The sequence below is a fragment of the Gekko japonicus genome, unplaced genomic scaffold (assembly GCF_001447785.1).
Source record: "Gekko japonicus isolate JY-2015 unplaced genomic scaffold, Gekko_japonicus_V1.1 scaffold877, whole genome shotgun sequence".
Taxonomy (NCBI): domain Eukaryota; kingdom Metazoa; phylum Chordata; class Lepidosauria; order Squamata; family Gekkonidae; genus Gekko; species Gekko japonicus.
The window spans coordinates 127,623-141,093 of NW_015174299.1; the positions used below are offsets into that span (position 1 = coordinate 127,623).

The 13,471-nt window shown below is 46.5% G+C and overlaps 1 protein-coding gene across 1 annotated transcript in view; it reads left to right on the plus strand.

The window, feature by feature from the left end:
- The window catches only part of CSMD2 (CUB and Sushi multiple domains 2), a 268,238-nt gene that overhangs the window by 71,375 nt on the left and 183,392 nt on the right, over positions 1 to 13,471 (plus strand). Inside the window, exons 12-13 of the mRNA XM_015424095.1 lie at positions 4,718 to 4,912; positions 5,628 to 5,744. Of these exons, the coding sequence (XP_015279581.1) occupies positions 4,718 to 4,912; positions 5,628 to 5,744 (312 nt within the window). The remainder of the gene's footprint in view (positions 1 to 4,717; positions 4,913 to 5,627; positions 5,745 to 13,471) is intronic.

The window sequence follows — 13,471 nt, forward strand, 5'->3', positions numbered from 1 at the left end:
TTTTCACCTTATGGTTTAAATAAAGAACTTGACTTATCCTCTTATTTGTAGCCTTTTATTTGTGTTAAATATATTTATTTATTTAATTACATTTGTATTCCGCCCTCCCCGCAACCAGGCTCAGGGCGGCTAACAATATTTGGCATAGTGCACCAAAATTCATACAAAACATTTAAAACCATTTAAAACAATTAAAAATTTACAATTAAAGTGTTCACAGTAATCAATTAAGTCAAGATGGCATGCCATATAATACAGCACCCAATGTTCTCAGTTCAATAGTCTCTGGACTCCTCAAGGTGGTATGACACAATCTCAGTTTGGCTGGCCTTATACCACAGGTATTAATTGTAGCCATTGGCGGTAGTGGTGGGCGGCTCCTAATTGTAGGCCTGGTGGAAGAGCTCCATCTTGCAGGCCCTGCGGAATTGCGCAAGATCCCGCGGGGCCCTGATCTCCTCCAGGAGGTCATTCCACCAGTAAGGAGCTGCCACTGAAAAGGCCCTGGCCCTGTTAGCAGAAAGCCTGGCATCCCTGGGGCCAGGAATAACTAGTCAATGTTGTGACCCTAACCGTAGTGCTCTCTGGAGTATGTATGGGGAAACATGGTCCAGGTATGTCGGACCCTGGCCATATAGGGCTTTAAAGGTAAGCACCAGCACCTTGAAGCGAATTTGGTACACTATTGGCTGCCAGTGCAGCGCCTTCAGCACAGGCATGATGTGCTCCCATCTGGGGAGACACATCAGCAGCCTAGCCGCAGCATTCTGCACTAGCTGCAGCCTCTGGATTTGTGACAAGGGCAGCCCCATGTAGAGAGTGTTACAGTAGTCTAATCTTGAGGCAACCATCGCGTGGATCACTGTAGCCAGGTCATCGTGATCGAGGAAGGGAGCCAACTGCCGTACCAGCCAAAGATGGTAAAAGGTGGACTTAGCAGCGGCTGCTACCTGGGCCTCCATAGCTAAGGAGGGATCCAGGAGCGCTCACAAGCTCCTAACCACCGACGCAGGCACCAATGGTGCCCCATCAAAGGTCAGCAGTGGGAGCCCCAACCCCGAACCACCCGGACTCAGGCACAGGACCTCCGTCTTCACCAGATTTAGCTTTAGCTGACTCAGTCTGAGCCAACCAGCCATGGCATGCAAGGCCCAGTCCAGATCTTCCAGTCTGGAGTCCGACTGGCCGCCCAACATCAGATAGAGCTGGGTGTCATCAGCGTGCCCATACCTCTGGATCATCTGGGCAAGGGGGTGCATATAGATGTTAAAGAGCATTGGGGAAAGCACCGCCCCCTGAGGCACTACTCACTCAAGCGGGTGCCTCCAGAACTGCTGTTCCCCTAGCACCACCCTTTGTCCCTTGGAGAAAGGAAGCAAGCCATTGGAAGGCAAACCCCGATATCCCCACGTCGGCGAGGTGGTGGGTCAGTAACTGGTGGTCAACCGTATCAAACGCAGCTGACAGATCTAACAGCAACAGCGCTGCTGAACCACCCCGATCCAGATGTCTCCGGAAGTCATCAATAAGGGCGACCAGCGCTGTCTCCGTCCCGTGTCCTGGGCAAAAGCTGGACTGGAAGGGATCTAGTACGGAAGTGTCATCCAGAAAGCTCTGCAACTGTATCACCACCGCCCTCTCGATTAACTGGCCCAAATAGGGCCCGTTGGAAACCGGCTGGTAATTAGCCAATTCAGCCAGATCCACAGATATACTCTGTGACTTTGAATGCACTCTGTGATTTTAAATGATTCAAGCACAATTAGCTTTAAGTACGCAAGCTGAGTTTGTGCATGTAAGAACCGCTTTGCCGTAAGGAGTATAACGAGCCCTTGTGGGAGTATGATAAGAAAATATGTAAACTGTGTGGGTAAGTCAGGTTTCAAATTGTTAATAACAAGGTTTGAAGTGTGTTTTGAATATCTGTATACAAGATGTTGTGCGTGTTTTGTTATTTGTATCAGCTCCATAAGAATATATTGGCTCTGAAGAAGTTAATTCGAAACCCTCTCGGCCGACAGGAGACGTCAGCCTAGTTTTTCAGCCTCCCTGCAGACCTGAAGGTTTGAAACTAAGAAACAGCAAAGAAGATTACAGTGTTTTCAAGGACTGTATACAGCCCATTTACTGGTCTTGCTTTAGGAAGGCTTCTTTACACTAGTGTATTTGTTTCATAGCTTTTGTGCTTTAATAAGCAATAAGTACATATGGATTGTAGTAAATGATTTATAGCTTAATCTCCATGCATGATTTTCTCATTTATTATGTTTGAGGCATATGCCTTAAGTAACACCTTAGTGGTATTTGACCTTGAGCAATACGTTCTCTCCACGTATCTCCGTGGTTCTGTTGTATTTAGTGAAACCTAATCTGGAGCAGCCAGTCCCTTCGTGGTGGGATGAAATAGTGAGGGGGCATAATGCCAAAACACAGGGTGTAAATCTGAGTAAGTAGTATTTTCTTGTTGAAAATCTGTGCCTTGAATTTCCGTTAGAGTTGTCAATGCCACAGGTAGAAATGTAGCCCCCCTAATCTGCTTTTAAAGTCAAGACATTTTAAGGCTGCTAGGTTTCGCACACTGAATTCTCTCCCATTATATATATTTTTATAACTGTTTATTAAATTTCGAACTTCATCTTAATACATTAAAACAGAGAAATAACATTAAATATTCGATAAAATTGATTAAGCACACAGAGTAAAGAAACAAAACTACCAAAAAACAAAAAATAAATGTTATTCAGTTGATGACACTGAGAGCCCTATCGAGTTAAAAGGCTGCACAACCCATTATGTCTAACTAAACTTCAAATGCTGAAAACACAAGTAACAAACTCTCACCCTAGGACAAGCATCTTAAATTTTGGTGACTTTATGTGTTCCCAATCAAACTTATCCAAATTCATTTTATCAATAATGGGAGCCCATTTATCTAAAGGGTTTAATAAGTGACGTTCAGCGTTCTCTCCCATTATAGTGTACGTGATTTATAAGTGCTTAACTTTGCAGTAGAAGAACAAGGCTCAAATCCAGCAGCACCTTAAAAAGCAACAAGATTTCCAGGGCGTAAGCTTTTGAGAGTCCAAGCTCCCTTTGTCAGATACCAGCTTTAACTCTCAAAAGCTTATGCCCAGGAGCTCTTGTTGTTCTTTAAGGTGCTGCTGGACTCAGATCTTGCTCTTCCACTGAAATCAACACAGCTACCCCCCCCCCCAGACTAACTTTGCAATAGGTTGTCTCTGTGACAATGCATGGTTAATGTGTTAAAGGTTGATGATAATCCATTTTATGTGATTGTGTGGGTGCACCAAAAGACATGTTGGCCACCCTGAAATGATGATTCTTCCATGAATCCAGGAAGTTCTTACCATAATCTGAGCACATGACAGGTAGACTGTACAAGGCTAAGATCTGAAGCAGATTGAAATCCTTCCAGGAGCACGGAGTTCTATCAAACAGGATTGTATTTGATTGGGGGCAGAAGGGGGATATGGCCTAGACTGCTCGTGTGCCTTTAACAGGAGCTTGATGTGCAGAAGTTGATAACTGAAGCTTTTCACAACATGAAGAAAAATGTAGTTACCTGCCAGCTTTTGCACACCTGAGTGCTGTTTGAGGCAAAGATTCAGTGGCTGGTTAAAAGGTTGGGGACCCTAAAAACTAGCTGAGATTTGGAAGCTGGCTGGAGATCTAGGCTGTGATATAAAGAAATTGGCAGGTTTCCAACTGAGGTTGTGAAAGGCATTAGAATTTATTCTTTCCCCCAGAATTGATATCTTGATAACTGCCACAAGTGAGCCTTGAATCTGGCAGGCCTCAAAGGAATACTGGGCTTCTTAACCTGGATGCCAAATGGGTAGTGTTTCTACTTTGCCATCCCTGTTGGTGGTGAAGTTCCGGAGAGCTGGAGAGGGTACCTTCCTGGCACCTCTTCTGCATCAGATCCCAAGTCTGGCTCCTGGTTGTCATAATCAAGACCCCAGTCTGGAGCACAGGTCCTTCATCACCTCTCACAGGCCCTTCAAACTCTGGGGCAAACTTCTCAGCCCATGGCTTAATTCAATCCTGACCCCACCTCTCCTAGACTCACCCAATCCCAACCCATCTTGGTGGTCCTCCGGTTTCTTTTCTCTCTCTTTCTCTCTCTTTTTTGTATTTGTGGGTTTGTGTGTATGTGCTTACGAACCTGGAAGTCATGGTGACTTCTGGCGACCCCTAGTGGGGCTAGGATGTTTCAGAGAGGTGGCTTTGATATTACCTGACTCTGCCTCCCTGCCCTGGTCTTCCTTGGAGGTCTCCTTTCAAAGAACTTTCCAGGGTTGGCCCTGCTTAGCTTCCGAGATCTGATGAGATCAGGCTTGCCTGGGCTACCCAGGTCAGGGCTGGTCCTCCTGTTTCTGATGCCCAAACAGAACCTCTTCAGCACCATCATTTTTGTTGTTTTGAATTAATGTCCTTATCAAGTTGCATTCTTATTGTCATTAAATTGATTATAAGTACCATCCAGATGGATAAACTGTAGTCGGCTAATGAAAGCAGATTGCTTTTCTTGTCTCTTTGCTGTTCTCATAATCATGGTTCTTTGCAAAAGCTCAATTTCTTTGCTAGTGCAGCTAACCCAATGGCCTCTTTCCTCTGGAACATGGTTACTCAGCATGACAAAGGAGCAGGAGGACTGGTAGTAAGCAATTAACCTCCTGGTGCTTTCCTCTTGCAGAAAATCCGAGAGAATCCTGCTTTGACCCTGGCTTGATTAAGAATGGCACCAGGGCTGGAGGAGAGCTGAAGCTGGGCTCAACTATCACATACTACTGTGACAGTGGCTACTTGATCGAGGGGGCGTCCACCCTGACGTGCATCATGGGAGGAGACGGGAAACCTGTGTGGAACAAACCACGGCCTACTTGTATAGGTGAGCTTGGCAGATGAACTTCCCTTTAAGTGGCACAGTTTGTAATAGGAGTCAGACAGTTCAAGAGGTTCTTGTCCAGACCCCCTCCATTTTATTTATTTATTCAATTTATACCCCACCCTCCCCGCCAAAGCAGCTTCAGGATGGCTTACAAAGGATAAAACATAAAAACAATGCTAACATATGTAAAACATATAAAACCATATAAAACAATCCTATATCATAAAGTGCTAGCTAGTTGTAAACTACTAGTTAGAGATGGCGGCAACAGTTATGTTAATATAATCTCTGGTCTGCCTTGCTCATCAGCTTCTCGATCTTTATCATATATGTGGCAGGTATAGGCTGTAATGGTGGAATTAGGGCATGGGCTCTGTCTTTAACAAGGCCAACAACCCAAATATTTCAAGCCATATCTTAGCGCCGTTCCAGGTTGCGAGATCAAATGTGTAGTAATGAAAAATCACCCATTAAGGTACATCCCATTCATGACATCCAGTCAACAGCACAGTGTAATGAAATATGTATCAGGCACAATCTTTGCTTAGGGTGGATTCTGAATTTCCTTAATGAGAGTTAGCAGTGTGCCTTCTTGCTTGCCGTGCATTGAATTAACAAGGCTCAGCTGGGCATTTTCAAAAGTAAAGCTGAGGGAAAGGAGAGAGCGACAAGCTGGAGGACTGGTAACTTGACAGCCCTGTTTAATCTATTTCAGCACCCTGTGGTGGCCAGTACACGGGTTCGGATGGCATCGTCCTGTCTCCAAACTATCCCCGGAATTACACCAGCGGACAAGTGTGCCTGTATTTCATCGTGGTTCCCAAGGACTACGGTATATCCCGGATGATCGTGAACCCCTGCTCTCTATTTGGGTCTCGCTAATTCTGTTTCCACTCACCAGGGACAGCCCAAGACATTTGGGTGCCTGAGACAGAGCATCCAAAATCGTATCCCACATGATGGTAGAATTATTAGAACTGGATAATTAGCTTTTTTTTTAATGGTACCCAAAATCTTCAGGTTGAGGTGGGCTTCTTCACCCAGCTGAATGGTGCCTCGCTTTCCTGGGATAGGCTCATGGAAAGGATTTAACCAGTTTATGACAGTGGATTCTACTCACCGCCTTTTTGTTAAGTGGGGCTATGTGTTTCCTTTTCACTAAAGTAGGGGAAGGGGCTGAGAAAAGGAGCTGCAATTTGGAGCAGTGCTGTGTGCTCTGCTGTGTGCTCACAAGATAGCTTTAGGAAAGGCACGCTCTCACAGCCTTAACCCCTTCACCTGTACTGTGGGGGATAGTAACAGTGGCATACCTTTCAGGACTCTCGTAACTATTACAAGGTAATTTTAAGTTATTTGACTACTCAGCCCTATATATATGCTGTCTTTTTTTAAAAAATCAAAATTGTATATCAAATTATGTCCTGAAAATATTTAATTCTGCAACCTGTATACAAATACAGATTAAGAACATAATCCCCCCAACCCTAATTTTACATAACTGTGTGTTGTCTTTATTATAGTTTATAACATTTATACCTCCACCTTCCTGCCCTCATAACAGCCACCAAAGAGGCTAACAAATTAAAAACATGATAAAATTGAATCTTAAAAACATTATAACTGGCAAAAACACATAATTAAAACAATTAAAACCAGAGCTAAAATACACGTAAAACATAAACACAACAATTAAAACATTGGGCTGGAAGGAGGGATTATTACATGGTCTTTCATTAGTACAGTCATTACATATGGGGAGGGAGGAGATGGCAGAGCACTGAACTGCCCCCCCCCTCGGTGCGTCATTGGAGATCCGATTCAGATCTTTCTCATCTGGCTTCTGCTTACAGACAATGCTGTCATGCTTTTTGAAAGAAAATGAAAGCAGACATTCTCAGGAAGTTGAATTCTGTATTCTATGTTGTATTCTGTGCTTTGCTACATAGAATCCTATATATATAATTCCCTTACGTATTGGCCATTTCCAGCTCTCCCATTGACTGTGCAGTGTGCTCCATCAGCCATTGGCCTGTCAACCGCCACTCAAGAGTACTCGCATGTCATTGGCTGGGTGCTGGGTCCACTCCTCCCCCCCGCCCACTGCCAGCCTGGACACTCTTCCCTCACAGAATAAACTATCAAAACAGCTGTCTCTCCTGATGAAGACACTTCTCCTTCTTGGCTCCTGTGGGACTAACTTTTCCCTCATGGCTGTTGCTAGGCAACCAAGCTTGGTTCTGTCAGTAAAAACGCAAAGGAAGGAAAGCCTTTCCAGTCCTTTGTGGGGAACTCATTGGGGCCAGTCCTGACTAGGGTTGCCAGCTCCAGGTTGGGAAATTCCTGGGTATTTTGTAATGGAGTCTATGGAAGCAAGAGTTTGGGGAGGGGAGAGGCCTCAGCTGAATAGAATGCCATATAACCCACCCTCCAAAGCAGTTATTTTCTCAGGGTGGGGGGAGAGATCTTTGTCTGGAATTCAGTTGTGATGCCCAGCAAACTTCAGGCTCCACTTGGAGGTTGGCTACCCTCGGTGTAGCAGTTAGCGCTTCAGAGCAGGGTCTTCCAGACCCAGGTTCTTGCTGTAGAAGTTGAGTGGGTGATTTTGGACCAGTCACAGACTTTCAGCCTAACCTACCTCACAGGGTTGTTGTGCAGATCAAAAGGAGGAGAGGAGAATGATGTAAGCTGCTTTGGGTTAGGGTTAGACTGTACTTTTCCTAGGTAGAGGCTACAGGGAGGGGGGAAGAAATGGAAACCTGAAGTCAGAGGGGCAGATAATGGTATGTTGATGGTTGGCTGGGAAGGAAATAGGGTTGCCACCTCTGGGTTGGGAAATTCCTGGAGATTTGAGGGGTGCAGCCTGGAGAGGGTGGGGTTTGAGCAGGAGTGGGACCTTAGACAGGTACAATGCCATAGACCTCCAAAGGAAGTTTAGAAAACTTATAGAGGACCAAAAGTTAAAAACATGAGTAAATAGAGACAAAGGAGTGTTTATTTCAAAAACATATAGAAACCTTGTAGGGGCCCAACTAAAGCCTCATAAAATGTTAAAAGTGACAAATGCACAACAAAGAACAGTGTATGACCTGACACATTTCGGCTCACAAGAGCCTTCTTCAGAGGTCAAATAGTACAAAGTGTAAAATACACCAAGCAACAGAGTCCCTGTAACACATGTAAGACAATAAACAATTAATAGTACAGGTCCAAAAATGGAATGTTCCAATATGGAATTGAATGACACACCAAAAGATTTATATTTGGGGCCACAAATATATCTGGCCTTCTGTCAGAAGTAGTTGTATATACTGGAAATAATATCAGTACCAATATGTACCTTCCAGTTAAGGTCCTAAGACTGCAAGTAAAATTGCCTTATCAGGGACAATGTGACATCAAGATAGGGTTGGCACCTCCAGGTTGGGAAATTCCTGGAGATTTGAGGGATGGAGCCTGGAGAGGGTGGGGTTTGTGGAGGGGTGGGACCTCAGACAGGTACAATGACATAGACTCCACCCTCCAAACCAGCCATTTCCTCCTGGGGAACCATTGTTGCCAATCTCTAGGGGAAGGCTGGAAATCACTCAGAATTACAACTGCTCTTCAGATGGCAGTGATCACGTTAGCCAAATGGCTATATTTCTTTAAGAAAAGGTTGGGGGATTTTGATATTAATGTTCAATTGCCATAACTATGGTATCATGACCTTTATATACCAGAGTCCCACTTTATCCAAGTTCCAAAAATAGACACAGAGACAAGGTCTTTAAAAATCACTAGTTTCTTTTACTGAGGGAATATTCACACACACACAAATATAAAATCAAGTAATTAAAACACACAATATAGAGCCAGGAAATTAAGGTAGAAAAATCTAGAGACGTTTGCATTAGCAGGTATTTCATTGAGGGGTGATACGTACCTGTCCAGATGCAGTGAGTAGAATCTGCAGCAAAAAATAGAATGACACTAAGGGAAGGGATCGTGTTCTGACCGGCAGAGCATGTGGAAAGTTCCAAACAGCACTAGGATGGAACCTAAGAGGCGGGGGGGGGGGAGCAGAGAGAGAGAGAGAGCAATGGGGTGGCTCTTTCCTTTTATACCCCAAAGTGACTAAAGGCAGATGTTTGCTCTGTCACATAGTCCTTCAGGAAATACTGGAAAAATCCAGATGGGTCATGAGAATGGGATTATTGGCTGGGCAATAGAAATACAGTTTCTCTAATAGTAATATCACTCAGAGAGAAAGATAGACTAAAGGTGAGAAAGGATTACCAGTCTGGCAGCATCTTTGGTAGTTGATTCAACAACCAGATGTTTAAACAGCGGCATCATCAGGATGGGTGGCTGGCAGATGAACTTCCTTCCTAATCCTATCATGGGAGAAGCTTCTTTTGTTTAGGTTGAGGCTGTGTACGTGCTTCACCTGAGGATGTCAATATGCAAGAGGTGGGGGGGATGCCTGCATGCTGGAGAAGAGAGCTTTTCATGGCATCTGGGCAGGAATATCCCTGGTTCTTGTCGCTGAGAATGGTTTCTCTTCTGGAACAGCTGCTGGATCTCTGTGTGAGCAGGATCAGGGAGGCTGGTTTGCCATCTACCCGCGTTTGCAGTGTCTGTGGGGATGCAGGGATGGGTGGCATCGGGTGTTCCATGGGTTGACGTCTGGTTTAACATGCTGCTTCTGTACAAGGTTTCCCTTGGCTGGGCACATGTCTTCTGTCCAGTAAGTTGGCATTGTCTCATGGGCACCATGTAGTCCATTTCCCCTGGCACACTGTTTGCACAGTCCAGCTATACAGTTTATAAGCCATATAAAGTGTCAGCAGGCTAACAATCAGTTAGAAAATGGTAAACTCTGCTGAGGTCACCACAGCAAATTGACACTGAGTGCCCAAGGCCAGGGCACTCTCCCAGAGCCTCTTTCTAGAGCTCATTGTATTTATTTCCACAATGGGCCTTATTCCTAGTGGCTACATAAACACACTGCCTCTTATGAAATATGCAGTAAATTGTTACTAATGGAAGACGTCCTTTGAAATCTCTTGGTGTCTGGTTTGTTTTCCCATCAGTTTTCACACTTTCCACCTTTAGGGAAGGCTTTCCATGCCCATATGTTTGGTCAGGAGCCCCTGCACACCACCAAGGGATCTGGAGTTTATTTCAGTTCACATGCTTAGTATAAATGCCTCTTCTGTCCAGTAAGTTGGCATTGTCTCATGGGCACCATGTAGTCCATTTCCCCTGGCACACTGTTTGCACAGTCCAGCTATACAGTTTATAAGCCATATAAAGTGTCAGCAGGCTAACAATCAGTTAGAAAATGGTAAACTCTGCTGAGGTCACCACAGCAAATTGACACTGAGTGCCCAAGGCCAGGGCACTCTCCCAGAGCCTCTTTCTAGAGCTCATTGTATTTATTTCCACAATGGGCCTTATTCCTAGTGGCTACATAAACACACTGCCTCTTATGAAATATGCAGTAAATTGTTACTAATGGAAGACGTCCTTTGAAATCTCTTGGTGTCTGGTTTGTTTTCCCATCAGTTTTCACACTTTCCACCTTTAGGGAAGGCTTTCCATGCCCATATGTTTGGTCAGGAGCCCCTGCACACCACCAAGGGATCTGGAGTTTATTTCAGTTCACATGCTTAGTATAAATGCCACAATGGCAAGGTCTTTTGGGTCCTCTGTAGTATTGCATGTGAACTGTGGGCATATCTTAGAATATGCTTTATGTTCCTCTGTGGCTGTGCATTGCAGGAGAACAGTAGTAGGTGGGCTAGTTGCCTTTTTCAGGGAAAGATTCCCACTGCTGATCTTCTTCACTGAGGAATCCTAGCAAGCTTCCAAAAGACTCTGGTTTATACCTTCCAGGTGGTGGTTTGTACCTTCCAGGGAGGAGCCAAGAGTTAAAGGGAGCAGCCATCCTTGGCCAAATCAGGAGAGAATCTCTTGACAATAGCTAGCTCATGCCGCATGATGGAAGAAGCGTGCCCTGTTGCAGTACCACAGAGCATGCTGCTCTGTCCAAGATCATTCATGGCTCTGTCTGGAGTTGGCTGTGTGTGTGGGAAAGCTCTCATAAGACGTATCTAAGGTTTCATATGCTGTATGATGAATGTATTGTAGGTGGTATAATTTTTTTATTTATGGGTGCAGTGCCTTCCGGAGTCAAGGTGGCATGATATAGCCCAATCTCATCAGATCTTGGAATCTAAGTAGGGTCAGTATTTGGATGGGAGACCACCAGGTAAGGCTGTGCAGAGGCAAACAACTGTCCTCAATTGGCTTGAAAGCCCCTTGCTGGAGTCACCATAAATCAGTTGCAATTTGACGGCACTTAATCTGTGTACATTCAGTGCCATCAGTGAGCATGGCACTTCACAGACTAACAACCCAAAGAAAAGTCACTGTTCTGAGGAGTTTGCGGAGAGGAGGGAAGGGGCTTGGACAGCAGGAGGGAGGAACGTGAATGTGAACAGGGGGAAAGAGAGCGTTCACTTCAGTTAGATGTACTTGGGTTTGGTTTCAATGAAGAATGTGGACTAAAGCCAAAAAGATGGATTTGAAGGGGGAAAGGAAGGCTTTTGTGGAGGGGGTTGCAGGCATGTGGGGAGTGGGGGCAGCTGAGGGGCTGACTGCTTCTCTCCAAGTCTTCTAAAAATGGAGGTCAATAAATGTGCTCCAGCAGTATAGCCCTGTGAGTACAAGTCTGAGATGCTGGAGGCAGTTCTGGACGTATCCTCACAGGATCTTGATCAAGGGAGGCAGGAAATTCATAAGTGCCCCCAAAGTAGAAGTTGGTTTGTATTTAACGAATCTAGAAGAGATGAGGCCTGGTCCTTTGTGCTTCCTATTGGATCACCCCAAAGGAGCATCCTCTTAAACTTCATCAGCTGGGCACCAAGTTCTAAAGGCCACCAAGAGGCATCCTGGGAGCTTGTCCCAGCAAAGATCTGGGGCAGGCAGAGCCCCCCCCCCCCAGCATCCCAGCGCACCAGCTGATTGTGCACCATTCAAAAAAACAATGCTGCTGGTCTTAGTGTTGAAATTTTGTAGCGAGGAACCATGAAGCTTGTGAATCTGTTAATGGGGCATTTACAAGCTGCAAATAACAAATCTTGTAAGCAAAAAAAAACCCCTCCCAAAAACAGCAGTGACAACAAGAATTTGAGCCACAGGGCTTCAAGGCAGAAAGTTGTTGTGCTTTGAAAAAAACGTAAATAAACATAAATAACTCTAAATGTTTGGAAAGCAGCTTTTTTGAAAAAAATACTCTAATGATCTCCTTGTTGTTTGTTAGAGAGGAAAAATTCTGCTTGTCACCCAGATGCATTTACAACGAAAGGGATAATTTTAAAAAAGAAAACACAGAACATGGAGCACTGCTTCTGGGCACAGTCCACACAAGCGCTGCCACAGAGCAACCTCCATTCCTTTCCAGTGGGGATTCTGACTCAAAAGTTTGGTGTGGTGGGGCTACTGGTAAGTAAATGCAACTCTGGCTGGGTAATTCTTAGTGGCTGCTGTGTTCTCCAGACATCAAACTAGGATCCAGGAGCACATTTTGCCACACAAATGAAACCTGTTCATACGTGGCCAGCTCCCAAACTAAAATTGTCTCTATTATGCAATACAGGGGCTTGCACCTATAAGAAGCATGTAGGGCAGGCCCGTAGGCTGCATGGGGCCCTGGCCCCCTCGCGCGGGTTGCGGGCCCCCTCCCCAGACCCTCTGCTCCCCCCCATGGCCTCGCGGGAGGGAGGGGAGGCGGCGGCCCATTGGAAGGAAGATGGGGCAGGAGTCGGGACTCGCGCTGGCAGCCAGCAAGTCCGGACGGCGCGGTCCCCCTCCGAGCCTCTCTCCCCAAGAGCGGCGGTGCTTCTAGTCTGAGGGTGGCTGGCTGGCGCTTCCTAAAACCCCCGCCTTGCTTCTCAACATAGCAGCACGGCTCACCGCGACTCTCCATCCACGCGGGAGCCGGCAGCGCTGTGTGGGACTTCAGGGGGCCGCTGAGCGCTGCTGCAATGTTGAGAAGCAAGGCGGAGGGCGGGAGTGTTCCAACGGCGTCTTTTCCCCCAGTGACCTCGCCCGTCCCGCGCCCAGCTAGAAAGACCGGCGCGGCAGCACTTCGATCGCCGCCTCGCACGACCCCCCCCCACGGCCTGCCTCGAGGACAGGAGCGAGCGAGGCCCTGAGGAGCCTGCAGCAGCAGCAGCAGCCGAGCCGGGGAGTTAGTCTGGTGTTGGGGGGGGAGGAAAGGCACTCGCCACATGCTCAGGACACCTTCTCTGGTGCCGCCATTATGACTGGGTAGTCACCGCAGCTGAGCTTTGGCCCTGAAAACTGGTGCGGGGGCTAAGGTTGGGTGTCCAGCGGAATGCGGAGGAGGGGATTCCAGATCCGCCTCCCTCGCGTGGGGGAAGGAGAAGGCGGCAGCTCGGAGGGGCCGGCAGCTCTCGGCAGGAGCGCGCCAGAGGGTCCCCAGGAGTGGCAGTCGGCTCTCCCCAAGGAGCAGCCTCGCAGGGCGGTCGCCAGAGTGGCGCGGGAAGCCGG